Source organism: Pangasianodon hypophthalmus, chromosome 29 (genome assembly GCF_027358585.1).
Source record: "Pangasianodon hypophthalmus isolate fPanHyp1 chromosome 29, fPanHyp1.pri, whole genome shotgun sequence".
In the NCBI taxonomy this organism is placed as follows: domain Eukaryota; kingdom Metazoa; phylum Chordata; class Actinopteri; order Siluriformes; family Pangasiidae; genus Pangasianodon; species Pangasianodon hypophthalmus.
In genome coordinates, this window is record NC_069738.1 from 4880608 (window position 1) to 4897919 (window position 17312).

The 17312-nt window shown below is 36.6% G+C and overlaps 1 protein-coding gene across 1 annotated transcript in view; it reads right to left on the reverse strand.

Annotated features, from left to right (window-relative positions):
• zfpm2b (zinc finger protein, FOG family member 2b) overlaps positions 1–11520 on the reverse strand; it is a 37955-nt gene extending 26435 nt beyond the window's left edge. Inside the window, exons 1-2 of the mRNA XM_026942398.3 lie at positions 11317–11520; positions 2302–2454 (exon numbers count right to left, since the gene is read on the reverse strand). Of these exons, the coding sequence (XP_026798199.3) occupies positions 2302–2454; positions 11317–11371 (208 nt within the window). The 5' untranslated portion in view covers positions 11372–11520. The remainder of the gene's footprint in view (positions 1–2301; positions 2455–11316) is intronic.
• Between the last annotated feature and the right edge of the window lie 5792 nt (positions 11521–17312).

Sequence of the window (17312 nt, forward strand, 5' to 3'; positions counted from 1 at the left end):
ACAATCAACAACAGGGTGGTGTGGTGAAGCGGAGTTACTGAACTTGATTATTTTCCTATAACAGTATGTCCTCAATTGTTTTCTTCCTCTTATACTGCAGCGATTTGCCAATTTACATTCATTACAAAATGACACATCATACTTTTTATCCATTTATAGTTAAATTGAATGTTGTCAAAATTCATTGCACACAGGAGCATACAAGTTACTGTGAATGAGCTGTTACTATAGAAACGATAAGGCATTAATATAAACCTGTGATTTGCAGCTACACTACTGTTAGATTTGCTGTTATAGAAAATTAATCAACACCTCCTGACCAATCAGAATCCAGAATTCAACAGCGCTGTGACGTAACACTATTTAACATGCAAAGCAGTGATAATGTGGACAAAAAATATAACTACACTCGTAATTTTAGAACTCTTAATGGTTCCTTGTCTTGTTCATCTAGAGGAACCCTAAAAAGTCCTATGTAGCCTTTTTTCTGAGAGTGGAAGAGGCTTGAAGAGGCTGCTTGGGTAGGTAGAATAAGGAGAGCTGTCTTTAAGCTTCCTTATTTTGCTCACATTGCAAGTGTCCACCAAATCCCATGATTCTGTTGACCGTTTGAGACCAAAGTGAAAGTTTAAAACGAAAAATCTGCTGTGTGGTCAAAATGTTGCCCAATGAGACAGACACATATAAGCATGTCGCAAATTTCAACAACGTGGTGATTTCATAAACCATGGTAATTGATATGATATGTAATTATAATATTGGCGTATGTCTACTACAGACACTTGTTATAAAATAAATATTCAAAATAAATATTCGTCTACTACAGACATTTGTTATGAAATAAATATTCAAACCTTTGAATAATAAAAATTCATTCTCGTCTTCACTCTTGTTTACTACAAAACACAAACTAAAACTGAAACACACCCTGAAACGAGAAGCACACCGTAAAATAAATTACAATCTGCGTGCCGACTCAAATGAGCTCGCCTGCCTGGATTCCTTTCAGAAAGAACAAAAGACGCAGACGTACGTCTTTCCGCCTATTCAAGACAAAAAAGCGGAAGATTGCTCGCTCTTTTGAAAATTCCTCGCTGAGAGGCGAAACAGGTGTACACACTCCAATTTCCACATGCCACAATTTTAAGAGGAAATGCAGAGGCGTTTCAAAGAGCAGATTCATCATATGCGAGCAAGAAATAAAAAGCGGCACAGAGAGTTAAATTATGAACACTTCTGAGGATCGGGGAAGAAAAATTGAATTTCAGTTCAAAGAGCTGATGATTTTCTCCGAGGGCAAACAACAAACACGCTGTTAATGTTTACTAGGCCCAGTAACTCTGTTTGGGACGTGCTAGTGAGCAGTGGAGGTTCATCAGTTCAGATCCAGAAGGTTGTGAGGTCAAATCTCAGAAGAGACACTGCCTTTAACCTTCAACTGCACAGCTCTGGGATTTCACCTATAAGTCTGTTTGGGTAAAAGTAATGTAAATATTTGTAAATAATAGGCGTTTTATCACACCGCTCAATTCCAGTTTGAATTTTGTTTAACCAAAAATTTTATTGGAGTGAAACAACATTGTATTGTCTGTATATTGTAATAAGGGCCCAGGTATTGTTTAATTAAAATTTTCCTGATTTCCTTTGATCACCTTTTCGGTTTGCAAAAAAACCCTCAAATACTGCAAATGGAAACATTATTTATAGGAAACATTCATGTTAATGATATAATAAACACTCATAATTGCACTATCCAGTGTGACCCAGATGAGGATGGGTTCGGTTCCCTTGTGAATCTTGTTTCTCTGAACTTTTCTCCATGTTGTCTCAGGGAGTTTTTCCTCACCACCATGTTTGTGACAATGTCCACTGTTAAAAGCACTATGTATATAAAATGTAATAATAATAATAATAATAATAATAATAATCTGTTTCTGATGCATTCTGATTGTCAGAAGCTGTTTCTTGCTGCATTTTCTATAACAACAGCTCTGACAGTAGTGAAGGTTTATATTAATGTACTCCTTGTCACGATACGTTAACGTTTCTATAGTAACAGCTATAATTGGTATAACTGAGGAGAATGATGGTGAGGGAACGAGTGTTTATAGCTGCTAGAACATCTAAAACATATATAACATATAAAACGTTAAAAGTACAATGTGTCTTTCTTTAATTAACACATTAAAATATGTAATTGTGAGAAAACTGCTGTAGTATATGAGGAATAAAACACACTGTGGTTTGCTCATGGTTATGTACTTTTTTTTTTTTTAACAGATTTAAACATGGCCGCCTCACCTGCACTGGAATCGTCCTCATTTTTAATGTGAAAGTTTTCAGAGTCTAAAGGGACCTGTGCTTCTTGGTCTACAGTCGTTTCTACATCTTTCAAGATGTCTTTCTCTTCGCTCTCTCTGTCCTCTGACTCCGTTTGTCCATTCTCAAACGCTCCTGCGGGACAAAAGAGGAAAAAGCAAGAACAAAAAAATAACTGTCACATTTGCTGTTTACTTCCTGTTTTCTCCTAAGCTAACTACAATGACTGAAATGGATTTCAAAATAAAATAAACACCATTAAACAATACTTATATATATATATACATACACACACACGCTTTTTTTTCCACATTTAGAAATACAAACACATTCACACATTCACATGTGTACAACAACGTGGCTACCTAGTGAACTAGCTTTCTAGCTAATCTTACTGATGCTAAGCTGCTCATAGCTGTATTCAGAAAACTCTGAACTTCAGGAAGGCTTGAAGTTTAAGGTGTAGGCAATATACTGTTCTGTTTTAGCAGAAATTAGCAGGAGATTATCATTTTACTCACACAATTCTTACATTAATTGACTGTTAGAGTAGCTAAGTTGTGGTTGTAGCTGTTAAATAGCAACTAGCAATACTCAAAGACTCTGAGGTAAAAGTAAAACCCGGACATTTTCTGTCAGTGTGATTTCTACACTGTGTGTGTGTGTGTGTGTGAGTGTGTGTGTGTGTGTGTGTGAGAAATATATGTATAAAATTTGGACTCCGTGTAGACACTAACACACACTGCATCAATCACACGACGGGGCTGTTTGGCACAGGATGTGGACGCCTCAGCCTCGGTGGCATGAAGCCTAGATCTGGCTAACACAGACAGAGTGAGATGAGGATGCTTCTGCTGAGGGATGAATCCTGTTTTTTTTCTTTTTCATAGCATTCAGTTGATCTTCATGAATTTTCACTGATACCTTGAATGAAACTCTTTGATTTATATGTTAAGTATCATCACAGACCTGGAAATAATATTCTTCTATCCACCATATTGGTTTATCTGTAAAAAATCTGGACATGGCTGGCACATTGCCTGCTATTACATTACAGAAATTGGCTAGAATTATATACTGGATATTCTAGCTACGCACAAAAAACTAACTAATTAGCTGAGCCTTAAAATAAAGTATTACCTATCTAGATAGCTAACTTGGGCAGCACCATGGTGCACTTTGCCTTCTCACAGCTCCAGGGTCCCTGGTTTGATCCTGAGCATGTGTTACTCTCTGTATGTGGATTGGCAATGCTAAATTCCCCCTAGTTGTGAATGAGTGTGTGTGTGTGTGTGTGTGTGTGCGTGTGTGTGTGTGTGTGTGTGGGGTGCCCTGCGATGGACTGGAGTCCCATCCAATCCCACCTCACACATCCGGATCCACCACAACCCTGACCAGGATAAAGTGAGTACTGAAACATGAATGAAAAATGACTAGAAATTACTAGAAACACAAATAGAAGTATGAGAACCAATCACTTTTGACCCTTTGATGAAGTGATATCTGATTGGTCCGTTTCCAAAAATTGGTGCAGGCCAGTCACTGTTGTGGTTTAGTGTTTTGATATGCTAAGTAAAAAAAAAACTTTAAAATGCATGTTTCTAATTTTTAATCTATAACTGCAGCATTCAATATGTATGTCCTGATTCCTATGTTTATATTCAGAGAATTAATCATGTTAAAACTGCAAATCTTACTCTCAAAATATGCTTATATGCGCTGAAAGATGTGATTCTCTCCATCAGTGATCTCTGGGTTCCCCTAATCCCTGCTCACACACACACACACACACACACACACACACACACGCTCTCTTTGTTTTGCTGTATCTGTAAATGAGATTAGGAGGAATGATTACACAGCAGCGAGACATGAATAGGAGCTGAAACACTGCAGCGCAATAAAGCTTTTTTTCTTATTCGCTCTCTTTTCCAGTCCGCTGTATCAGCACAACGACGCCTCATCTGCTGCTTCCTTTATGTGAGCTGGAGGGTCGAGTGTTAGCGATACGATTACAGAGAAAAACCATAATCTTCGCTAACTAACAGCTAGCTAAATTTCAAAGATTTGAGTTATGTCTTCGGAGTTGCTTATACTTTGCGATGACTGAACTGCCTGGCGATAATAAATCTCGCTGTACTGTCCTCCCTCCATCGCTAAACATCCAGACAAACCCTATTTGTAAAAGCGTAATCTGTGCTTTAGACTGTTTATAAAATGTCTATAATGTTTCTAAAATCTCTTGCAGCACAACGGAAGCAATTTTTCAACTTTGACTGCAAGAACAATGTAGCTGAAACAGTTACGTAGGAAGTCTACATCCATCTAACTGTACACGGATTCCGAGTGACTTGCTAACTACGTAGCTAGAATGTCAAAAACCTAGCGTGCTAACTACCTCGCGCTAAGCAACTAGAACAATGTAGCTAAACTACTTAGCTAAATCATCTGCCATTTGTAGGCAATGTATACAGAGTCATAGTTGCTTGCTAACAAGCTAGAATGCCAAAAGCTTTAACCTGGCATGCCATTTCCAGGCGTGCTTGTATGATTTGACCCCAGACACAGAGAAGAAGCTAAGCCAAGAGTAATTTAATCAATTTTGTCACATTTGAAGGTATGGGAAAAGTGAACTTGTATGCTGATGTGAATAATTCAAGGCGAAAAGTTAGCTAAGGCTTCCTCATTACAGGAACAGGCACAATTTCTCAGTTCAGGTGAAAATATTAAGTCTTTAACTTGATTTTTTTTCTAGCTGATGTTAAAAACATCTTGACCCTGACAAGTTTCACAAGAACGTGAAAAGGGTTCGATTTGAAAATCCATGCTTTGTCTAGTACTTTCAAAGCCCCTGATGACTGAAAGCCAGCTCTTTTAACGTGTAACCCAGACTGAACGATTGCATCATTGTTTCTGTTCAAAAGCACTGATAATCGATCAGCATCGAGCTTCCTGGTTCAATGATGGAGTGAGTGATAAACGTCTGCTCGCTGGACATCACTGATAGTGATTAAGGGCTGTCAAATAAGCATCCTTTCTTCTTTTTTTCCCCCAACATGGCAACGTTAATCCAAGACAATGTTAGTTCTTAAACAAAATGTAACTTCAACTGTATTAAGGCCATGATGTGAGCAATAAACATCTGCCTTGTGGACATCACTAATCATCATCACTGACAACGCATCTACTAAAGCTGAGCATTAAACGCTGATTAAACGCTGTTAAATATAATCTTATCTTATCTTGTTTTTCTTCTCCTTATTCGTTGCAACATGGTGGGATAACATGCGCAAGAGACCAGGACACCAAACAGCTGAATACGTTCCAGTTGGATAAGTTTTATCACTTACAACTTTCTTTTCTTGTATGGAAACCAGGATTTGCTGAGGAGGATGGTTCTATGCCATTTTGTCTTAAATTGAGTCGCAACTGTGTTAAATACGTAACTCTTGGGATTATGTAAGGAATAAACCACAACAGGGCATGCTGTTATAGAAAAATAATCAACGACAGAGGGGATTAATTTCCTGTAACAGCATTTACAATTTCTATTTATTAAAAAACGACACATCCTAATTTTTATCCATTTATAGTTGCATTTAATGTTGTGGAAAATCTTTGTGTTTTTAAAAATTTTAAAATCTCCCTGTTATTACAAACATTACAGCAGTTAGAAACAGTCGCTCTCTCGCCAGCCTCTCTTTTCTCTTGTCATGTTCCTGAGAAACTGTGAAGTTTTTAATCAGTTTCAGGAGTGTCCTCCATACACATCTCTGTGTGCTGTTGTTCTGACCAATTAACTTGTTTCGCAGGCATTAAATGTAAATATAAATGGGCAAAAAGTATGACACATAGTATTTAATAAATAAAAAACATAATCAGTAAATTGCTGTCGTATAAAAGGAATAAAACACTTAGAAAATAGTGTTGGTGCTTAACGTGGAACAGTGAAAACACAACACAAAACAACAAATTAGCAGCAGAATCACTAAGCACATCCCAATATATTTAAGCAATTTCGCAGCAGCAAGAGAGCGGTTATACTGAACATCGGGAACAGCTGCGATTCAGCCGTAGGTACGACGCAGGTGCTAATCACAGCCGCATGACTGCAATATTGCTTTTGTACACCAGTTTTACATAAATAAGAAACTAATATCAGGTTAGTGACATTTCAGACACAATATGGCCAAATAATGTGTTTATTTTTGCTCCGCGAATGAAAATAGATCCCGAAGAAGCCACACTCACTTTATAGCCCATCGGCTAGCTGGCTAGCTAGCTAACATTGATTTGTACGTTCCTGTTAAAGGTGTATCGGTGAAAATGGTTTCCCTTTGTCCTTTTCATCTTCATCTGACGAGGTTTCATATTTTAATGAAATGTCCCCTGATGATGATGTCACTAACTCTACTGTAGTAACCGTTTCAGTGGGATTGTTGCTAGAACTGGAATTTTATGTAGCGAACACACACAAGCAAAGCGACACACACACAGTGAAACATCCCAGTATGGTTATACTAAATATCAGCACTCTTGCAACGCCGCTCGTCCAATCGAATTAGTGGACTGGAACTAACTGTTGTATAATTCATTATAAACATATTTAAGGTGTTTCAGTGTGAGTTTTCCTTTAATACTGGCACACGTCCAGTAGTCAGCCATCTTTCTGTTAAGTGTAGATGCTACATTAATACTGGACTGAGTTTGATCCCATGTCTTATACTTCCTAACTCTGATAAACATCACTGTTATGACTCGTAAAGACAGTGGAGTGCTTATGAAAGCGTAGAGAAACAGTTGGCTCCTCTCGCTCTCGTCTCCGTCTCCTTCCTGCTTCGTAGGCCAGTGAGCCACAGCACTTCATAGCTCATTAGTGCTGAACAGATGCTGCTGAGAAAGCTGGCACACAATAACCCCGCTTTATATTACGCCGATCTCACAGAGACGGAGCGCTGACAGTTGGCAGATGAAGATAATCAAAATGGCTTTGAAAAAAAAAACGAATAAAGATGAGCTGACAAACCTTGACGTCTCCGAAAGGATATAATAATGAAAGAAACTTATCATATTCTGACAGCCGTATGTCAGCAAAGTGACAGAAAAGACTCACAAATAAAGAGAGAGGCTTTGTTGCTATGTGGTTGAGGCGTGTGACGAGAATCGGTTATACGATAAATCGCAATGTTCAGCGATCCTGAGAAAATAGCGTAGCCCTTTTGGATAGCAGCGTAAAGACATTTGTCTTCTAGGGATCTAAAACAGTTTGGTGACATCTGAAAAAGCTTTTGTGTTCCTCTTCGAGAAGGCAAAGCAATGTCCTACAACATGGAGGACGTTATCTTCACTCCGATATCAGGACAATGTCTCAGTAATACTGTACACCAATTATCACTATAAGATATTGAAATATTTAGAGTTATGAGGTAAAACAAAACACCAGTTTACACGTTTCTTCTTTTTCTGTGCCTCGCTAAGCTGATAATCTGCGATTCACAACTAAAACGCTTCCACACAGACATGTTTTCTCATCTCGGCAGTAGTTTTAGCAAAATTTCCACCGTTTTTGACTGTCTGAGATTGTAATTTCCAGCCACGATCTGAAATTTAACTTTTCCGATGCTTGAGTCATTTTGAATATACTCCATTTATGGACAGTAGGTGTGTGCTGATAATCAGTTTGTAATGCTAGACTCAACACCCACATCATTATTTTCAGAAATTTTGCTTTATTGATGTTTTTTTAAATTAAATGTTAATTTTCTATTCCTTTGTTTTTTCTATTTCTAACACCATTTACTTGTAGTTTGTCTCTCTGTTGGAAACTTGACCACTGGAAAATTCAGCATATTGACAGTGTCATGTAGGTCACTGCATCACAGCTGAAATCTTTATCTGATTAACTATCACACATAATTACGATCTTACAAATTACTGTCTTGTCTGCTGGCTTTATACCGCTTTTATAATATAAGCATAATAGACAGATGTTAAACATGTATGTAAATTACATTTCTGTTTGCTATTTATACTGTAAAACATTCAAATGAACACATGAACCAAAAACATCTATTACTGAAATACGCAGTAAGGCTAAATCACGCTCATAGAACTTTTTTTTTTTTTTTTTTTTTTTTTTTTTGAGAGTTAAGTTTTCGTAGCATTACAAAGATATTCTACTTTCCCTCTCTGATATGGAAACACTGTTCTGCCGTAATGCGTGTTTCATGACAGGGCATGACGAGTTACAAATTTCTCATAGATGAGAAGTCTTTAACTGAGGAGTGCAGGAATAAAACACTGTGTGTTGTGCTGTTACAGGAAAAGAATCAACTTACACAATGTTGTGATGAAGCAGACTTACTTTTACCACCCTGAACTTAATGCTTTTCCTATAACAGCACAATAAAATGTTTTATTCCTCTTATACCACAGCAACTTGCCACTGCAATTTTTATTTTTTTAAACAATGACACTTATTTTTATGTAATTCATTTACAGTTGTGTTTAAATTTACTATAGTTACGTAGTTACGTTTAAGTTGTTACTATACAATCATTTACATATTACAAAGAGCAAATTAATATAAACCTGTGATTTTGGAGCCAAACTAATGTCAGAGCTGCTGTTATAGCAAATTAATTAACACCTTTTGACCAATCAGAATGAAGAACTCAACAGCGCTGAGGTATAATAATGAATAAAATATGAAAGTCCATCTGAAAGTGATAAAAAAAATGTCATGTTTACCAACTAGACACATTTATTTGGAAACTTTATATGGACATTTAATTGCAAAATATCTAAATTATTTTATATAATATTTAAGACAGGTGAAATTAACATTTAATTCATTTTATTAATTCATTAATTTTTTTTTTTTTTACAGTAGATTTACAGTTTCTTATGATGTTATTCAGAACAGTACAGCAAAGTTTGTATATCTTTAATGTAGTACATTTATGTGGTTATTTCCTGTAGTTATTTTAAGTACGGTATTCTGATAATGTCATAATCCATGATAAAAGGTAAATGATACATGTCTTGGTTTTTGTGTCAGTACCTCATCAGCAGGGCCATGAAAGAGGGCTGAGATTCACATCTACTCTTCCTCTCATCACACTCTTTTAATCCACTGTCATAGATTTATCCCACCAAAGGGGGCAAATTTACTGCCCCGCCGGTCACAAACGGGGCGATAACGGGGGGAATAACAGCTGGTTCGGCTCAATGGAGTGAAGAAGAACCGATAACGGATGATAATATGCTCCTACCTCACTATCTGCCTTTCAGATCTAAGTCTTATTACAATAAAACCCCAGTGCTGGAGGGTTAAGGAGGGGGTGGAAGCAGGAGCAACGCAGAAAAGATGACCCTATCACTTCATAAGAGTACGAGACGGAGGAGAAAGAGAAAAAAAGAAAGTGAGATCTTAAAAAAATGGAGGGTCAGGAGAAATACAAAATTTATCACTATATTATCAGAATATCCAGAAGACCTAATAAAGAGAGAAGATTTTCTTTGTCTTATCGTCCGGAGAGGATTATCAGTGCGGCACAGATTGCAGAGCTGGAATTTTAATGGCAATAATCGTGTGTGTGATGATATCTCTGCTCCCACACACACTTACACACACACACACACACACACACACACAGAGTACACACACACAGGCTTTATCAAGTCCATTATCTGCCCTTATCACTGCAGTCATCAGGGCAAATTAATGGAGCTCTTTCAGCACTCACTCTTTATCTGTGCACCAGAGGGACGCCACAGAGAATGGAATAGGCAAAATATGAAAATAGTGGGGCAATCGCTGAGGTTTAGATAACGGGGCAATATGTTGGAGGGAGATCTAAAAAAAAAAAACCCCAAGAACTACATAATGACCTTTTTGTCCTTTGTAATAACTGTGACTCGGAGCTGACTCGTGAAGAATCTCCACATGGTTTATAAAATTAGAAAACCCAGGAACAGACTTAATCATCGAATAAATTATGATAATTATGCTGTTTCATTTTAACAAATTGCAGCAGGATGAGCTGGCTACAAATGACACTAATTATACTAATTATACTTCTAATGTAACAACATTTATCATGCCATAGGTCCAATAATAACTTATTTACATGCACTGAAAGTAGGCAGGATTATTTCTACATTAGAATATAGTTATATATAAAACTATATAGAGGTATTTGGTTGAAGATGACAACAAATTAAGCAGCTGGGCGGGGCTCGATAAAATGTATTTATTACAAATTGTGTAAAAATGCAATAACGATTAAGTAATATGCTTGAAAGCAGGTATCTTTTGTACTTTTAGTATGTATCTTTTACCTGGGAAGGTGCATGTGATGAATCTTTGAGTAGCTTTTAGATCAATGGTCCTTAAGGTACAAAACTATACATTATTATTATTATTATTATTATTAGTATTTTAAACCATATAAATATACATACTACAGATACAAAGGATGTGATATTGATGGTACAACCCCAACCTTTATTTCTGAGTGCAACATTTACATTCAAAATCAAAATCCTTTTCTTATGATTTATTAATAAATCATTTTCCCTACAAAAAATAGCAGAATATATTCAATACATTGGCAGATGAAGATAATCACAATGGTTATTTTGCATAAAACTATTTTTTTTTTTTTAATTGAAGTTTATTTAAGATCAGGTGTATTATTAATCCTCAGATCTGTCATTTTTGGATGCTAAACTTTGCATTAACAGAATTGCATGTCTTATAGTAGTAGTAATAATAATAATAATAATAATAATAATAATGGTAAGAATAATGTTGATCCCCAAACTTAGAAAGTTGATTTCTTTGAATGAGGCTGCTCTGTGATTTGGCAGAAGTCACACACACACACACACACACACACACACAGCATGCCCAGAGCACCCTGGAAGACAGAGAGCTGGATCTGCATGCAGAAGCAGATGAGGATAAAAACACAGAAGGAAATAAGAAGTGACCTGTGATAGCTGGGCGTCTGAACTGCCGTGGGTTACTCTGTTTCCTCCTGGACATGACTGCTCAATCCAGATAATCTCACTTCCCTTTCAAAACAAAGCGTCAAATACAAAAAAGCAGCTTCCTTCAGTGTGCGGTTTGAATCCCAGCGCCGTTTCTCTGAGCTCTGATCTGCAGACTGACAGCGGAGACCGAAACGCGTTGCGCTTTTTGTTTCCCGGATGACGCGCTGAGCCTCGCGGCGTGCCGTACAGCGTTGCCAGGTGCACCGTAACCGAGCCCCTCCCCCAGCTGCCAATACTGACAACAATAATCTACACCATTTTACATATGTACACAATAGTTGTATGTTATCCTCATTTCGTGATTCTGACAATGAAAAACGAACATATCTCCTTTACACTTTCATAATTCATGTATTTTATTTATAAGCATTAAATTATCAACAACATTATATGAACATACTGACAGGAATTATCCAATCATAGCACAGTGTAGCTATGAGCTATCTGGCATTTGCTATATTAGCCAGTAGCCGGTGGCCAGTAGATCCACTTAAATTAGCAAACAATTAGTTAGAACCTTAATTTAAGATGTTGCTTCCACACAGAAAGTAATTGTACGTTAATACAAAGTCAAATTTTTAACCTCTTAACTCATGAATCTATATTTATCACTATTTATTTTTTGAGTACAACAATTGGGCATCATTTGTCACGCTGGATACGAACAGATTTATTCGGAAATTATTCGTCTGAGTGTTTACACGAGATTTTGGTATTCATTAAAATCCTGTAAATTCAGAAAAACGTTCGTATCCTACTCGTGCTCCTGTCTGTGTAATTTTACACATGATAAGACTAACTATTGTATAAATTACATGAATTACTACACTTTTATATCTGGAATATACTGTCGAGGTTAACCTGCTTATTTTATTACATTGCCAGCGTTTAGCAGACGCCCTTTTCCAGAGCCTCTGTCAGAAACATAGCCTCGTGCTAGCTCACTAGGTCAGGGACTAAGAGTACCATCGAGATCGTTTTGTGAAAAACAGTCGTTTTATATTATTGGCATTAATTAAAGAATATAAAAAGTAGAGAAAGCAGGCCAACACAAACCCATAAATCAAGACAAATAAAACAAATCATTCAATTATGATAAAAGAAATGACGGTGTATAAACGGAGGGCGGGCCGCGTCCACACAGAACCGTAAGCCGTAAATAAACACCTCAGCTGACGGAAGATTTAACAATCGGCTATTATTATTAATATTATATATTATTAAATACGTTTATTGGCATAGAAGTGAGTCAAAATAACTTCCACTTCTGTTTTTCAGCCTTTACCCTGATCGCACATTTCATGCTCGCAGCTGCTAGTGCCCTCGAACTTTTGTGGAGTTTTGTGGGCGTCACTAAATGCAACGCTGTGTCAGGAGCACGCTTGGCGCTTTAAGGGTGATCAACATAGACACTTGAGTACAAAGAAAATCAGCCTTTCTGACATGTTTGAAAATCCGGTGGAAACTTTTAGTTTGGATTACACACAACTTTACTAAAAGATTGATAAATGAGGCCTGATGTCCATGCAGCTTGTTTATTAATTGGAAAGATGCAGCATCATGGAGTATTTGTTTAGTTGCTGTCACTCATAATCACTGCTGAAACATTGTGTGAAGGGAACTTGAGCTGAATTTGCTTTTTACATGATGAGAGTATGGAGAATTGATAAATTATCACCAAATAAATAAGATGGAGTGCTGTCTTAAAACACTTACAACACTTTATTACATTTTCAAATCAAGCCTTATACACAATGATGCTTGAATGTAGCAAAAAAAAGTACTGTAGAACTCTTCCCAAGTAACAAATGATCACTGCAATGTAAACTGCTGATTGTGATGTAAATTGCGCACTACACATATTAAATTATATCTTTGCATTGTTTACCTTGAAATATGAATCACATTTTACATGCAGTTTTCATGCTACATTGATGATTCCTTCATCATGTTGCCAAATGAAATGATGACAGCTGTATGTTGTATTTCAGTATCGTGCTAGGTTGAGGGACGGAGCCAAGAGGATGGCTGCAGAGAAAAGTTAATTAAAGAATTTCGTATGAAAAACTCTGAATTTTACTGGTAAGGTTATTGCCTCTTCTATATGTTGATGGTCTGGGGGGAAACATTAGGGGTTGGTCATCTGCCATTTAATTTAGCTTGCCCCTTTCTGTAATAGTAGGTAATTCTTGGGCCCCATTCATTGACGAAGCATACCAGACTCTCTAGCGAATGTCTGGCTAACCTTGTTAATTCTGACCCTGATGCATAACAGTGATGTTTTGCCTCTCATCTGTGGGCCTTTATTTTCATCATTGCTCAATGACTGAGATTAAATTAATAATAATAATAATAATAACAATACATTTATTTTATATAGAGCCTTTAAAAGTTGCTTTCTCAAGGCACTTTCCATGAAAGCTTACATAAAGGAAAACACAACAATATAAGACAATATACTATAAATTCAACAAGAAATAAATCACAACAATGCAATAAAAAAACTAATCAAATAAAAGCATTCCTGAAAAAGATTGTTTTGAGAAGAGTTTTAAAAACAGCTAAAGAATTAGCATCCCTAATGTCAATTGGGAGAGAATTCCAGAGTTTTGGAGCATATGTTGAAAAGGCCCTGTCACCCCTGGATCGTAACTGAGTTTTGGGAACAACTAAGTGACCGCGATGAGAAGATCGTAGATTGCGAATTGGCGTATAAGGTGTTAAAAGATCTGCCAGATACTGTGGAGCGAGACCATGCAGAGCCTTGTATGTAAGCATTAAGATTTTAAAATCTATACGGTATTTAACAGGGAGCCAGTGTAATGTCTACAAAACAGGAGTTATATATACAGTTACATAGGAGTAGTATTAAGGCACGATGACTGTGACTCTATACTGCTGTTATTTACAAGATGACAGTAATGGTGAGTAGTGAAAAGTGTAGCACAAGACTACTAAAAGCTACAAAAAGCTAACATGGTTCATGTGGTCTGTAATCCAGAATGCTTGTTTTTAAATCCCAACAAGACAAAAAAAATCGAGACAGAATTAAAATAAATTTTATTTCAACTCTTTTTTTGACATAACCATGACAAGACGTAGAAACCTGCATCTAAACTCTGGAAGGTTAAACTGTAAAGTGACATAAAGCACAAACAGAATATGGACTTGCAGTAAGGAGTTCAGCACCGGATGTGGATCTGGGGTTGTGAGATTTGAAACCAGTTGTGAGAGATGTTGGAGATGATGCTTTATTAGTGATGAGACCTTTCTACTAAGGAAGCATTCACTATGCATTGTGTTGTGACTATATCGAAACCAGAGAATGATAAATAATGTTTATGTACATTGACTAATACATGTTTTTTCTAATTTCATCCATTAGTTTAATGAATGCTCATTTGCAGACAGTGTTCTCAGCTTGGCATCTGTTACCTGGGGAGCTGTATACCTGGTGGCCACTTGCTTGCTTTGCATGTGCTGCATGTGGAATAAAGGCGATAAACCAGATGAGATGGATTAATTAAGGGTGAAGGCATGGAAGTTATTGGGTATTATCACTTAAGCATGACAGAAGCAAGATAAAACATGAACAATGCAATGCCAACTTGCAACCAGTCATGTGTAATTAAAAAAGTAACATGCAATTATTTTTGTATCTTATGTTCCTGAACTGGTAGGAAGTCAAGAACTGCAACTGTATAAAACGGATTAGCATTCGTAATGTGAATCACTAGGATCATCCACAGGGTGAGATTTTCTTTTTATGTACAAATGGTTAGTAAATTTGTACGTAAAAACAAGCTGGAGCTATCGGAAGTAAATATATATTATTGTTCTGTGTTATTTAGTGGTACCTTTAAGACTGAGCTTTGCTGCAACAGCGCATAGGATTTTTTGCTAAAAATGAAAGGTATGATTATTGAGTCCCACTATAATATAATGTTCCTGAGCTGCTGCAAGTCATTCTGGTGGTCCTGTGACCATCGACACTGATGGGAAATTTGTGCACGTAATTCATACTCCAGCTCAAATACTCATCACGCCTCAGCTTCAGGCACAAAAGAAGTCTGATTACACGGTGACTGGCAGGAGCCAGCAGCCAATCAAGACTCCAATGGCGCCATTGCTATATAGGTATCCTGTTTAGTATATATAATGTGGTTTGGCACACAGCCCCATATCCTTATTACAGATGTATTACTAAAATGTCTTACTGATGCAACGCAAGGCAGGTTCTGAAACCATTCTTTTTCAAGTAGCTTGCAGTACCATTCCCCCCAGAATTTACATCCTATCGCTTTAAATAATTTGGAAGCAAAAAATTTGAATGGTAATTGGGTGACAGTGTACAGCAGTGTGATCATTTTAAAGGGTTTGCCATGTGATTGTAGTGTAGTAGGGATTGTTTCAGACCTGCTTTTGCATCATAACAAGCAGCGAATGGAGAAAAGTATGAATTTAAGCAGTTTACGGAGTCAGTCACACTTTTCTCATTACATTAACAGCAACATTTTACACATGACTGCTGTAAGTATGAGTTTAAATGGTAGTGAGTGTATACAAATTCTTGCTAAGAAAATACTCAAATTCTTTCATAATACTGAATACTGAATTTCCTCTGTCTGTCGGAGCAGACTGACTTGAGCAGTGAAGTAAGGATTAAATTAAAACAGACTCTTTCTTTTGCATGATGCCGCTTGTTTGAGGCTCGGCACCTTTCCAACATCACCTTCTCCCGTTCACGAAGACCCTCGAAATAATATCTGATACAATTATGGCATGAAATGGGATGTGATGAGTCGCATGTAATACGTTTTTTTTTTCATGCGTTTTTGCCTCGGGGATGACAGGGGATGTATTTGAAGTTCATTTTTAGTTCCTTTGATAAAAAGAAGAAATTGGCAAAATATGATCTCAGACACCTTTTCACTATAAAATGAAAAAAAAAAAATCGCAAAAATTAGCTCCATAATCATGTGACAACTTTAATCTTTCGTTGTGTTTTTAATATTCAGACCTACGTAAGAACTTACACAGGGTCTTTGTCAAGAGCTTCAGTCTAAACCACTCAGATGTTTACATTAATTTTGAATTAGTCATTCATGTTTCCTGTGAGATGACTGACTGTAATATAATGTTACATAATGTTTTAGTTGTATTATACCAATATATATGTTGTATATTGATATAGTGATATGTTTAAAATTATTGTATTATTAAATGTATCTTTATTCTATAAGAATAAAACCTAAACCTAAGTCTAAACGTCACCACCATATTATTATTATTATTATTATTATTATTATTATTATTAATTTATTTTACTAGTGCACTTCCATTGTTTGATGTTTGTGCTCTGATTACACCAGTTTTGGAACTCCAATACACAATAAAAAAAAATATATAGAACAAATTTGAATCTGTTTGAAAAATGCAATAGCAAGATTTGGACAAAATTCCCAAATCTTACATCCTGAGCGCTGGATTAGAAAGTTGAAAACATTTGAGCTGGCTCACATTAAATTATAATTCTTGATACTGATTCTTTTAGTCTACCAAGTTCAAGAAACACTGTAAAGTTTCCAATTTTCAAAAAAACAATCCCAGCGTTTGCCCTACATGATGGGGAAGCTGGGAGAAATTTGAATCTTCTGGTTAAGGCACTTCATGAAAAGATGAAAAGATCTTCCTGAGGAAAATAATAGAAAGCATTAATGTCATAATGGAGCCAGACTCAGTCATCCTGACAGCCCAGTGAGGCTCTCAATGAAGTGCTTGGGCCCCTTAATCACTGCTTGCATATGATGGAAACACAAGTCTAGGTTAAATACAATAATGATAAGAATCAACAAATCAAACACCAAAATCTGGTGTCTAATCAGTTGTCCAAGCTCCCCTGATGTTTACTTCTATAATCTACCCTCATCTGT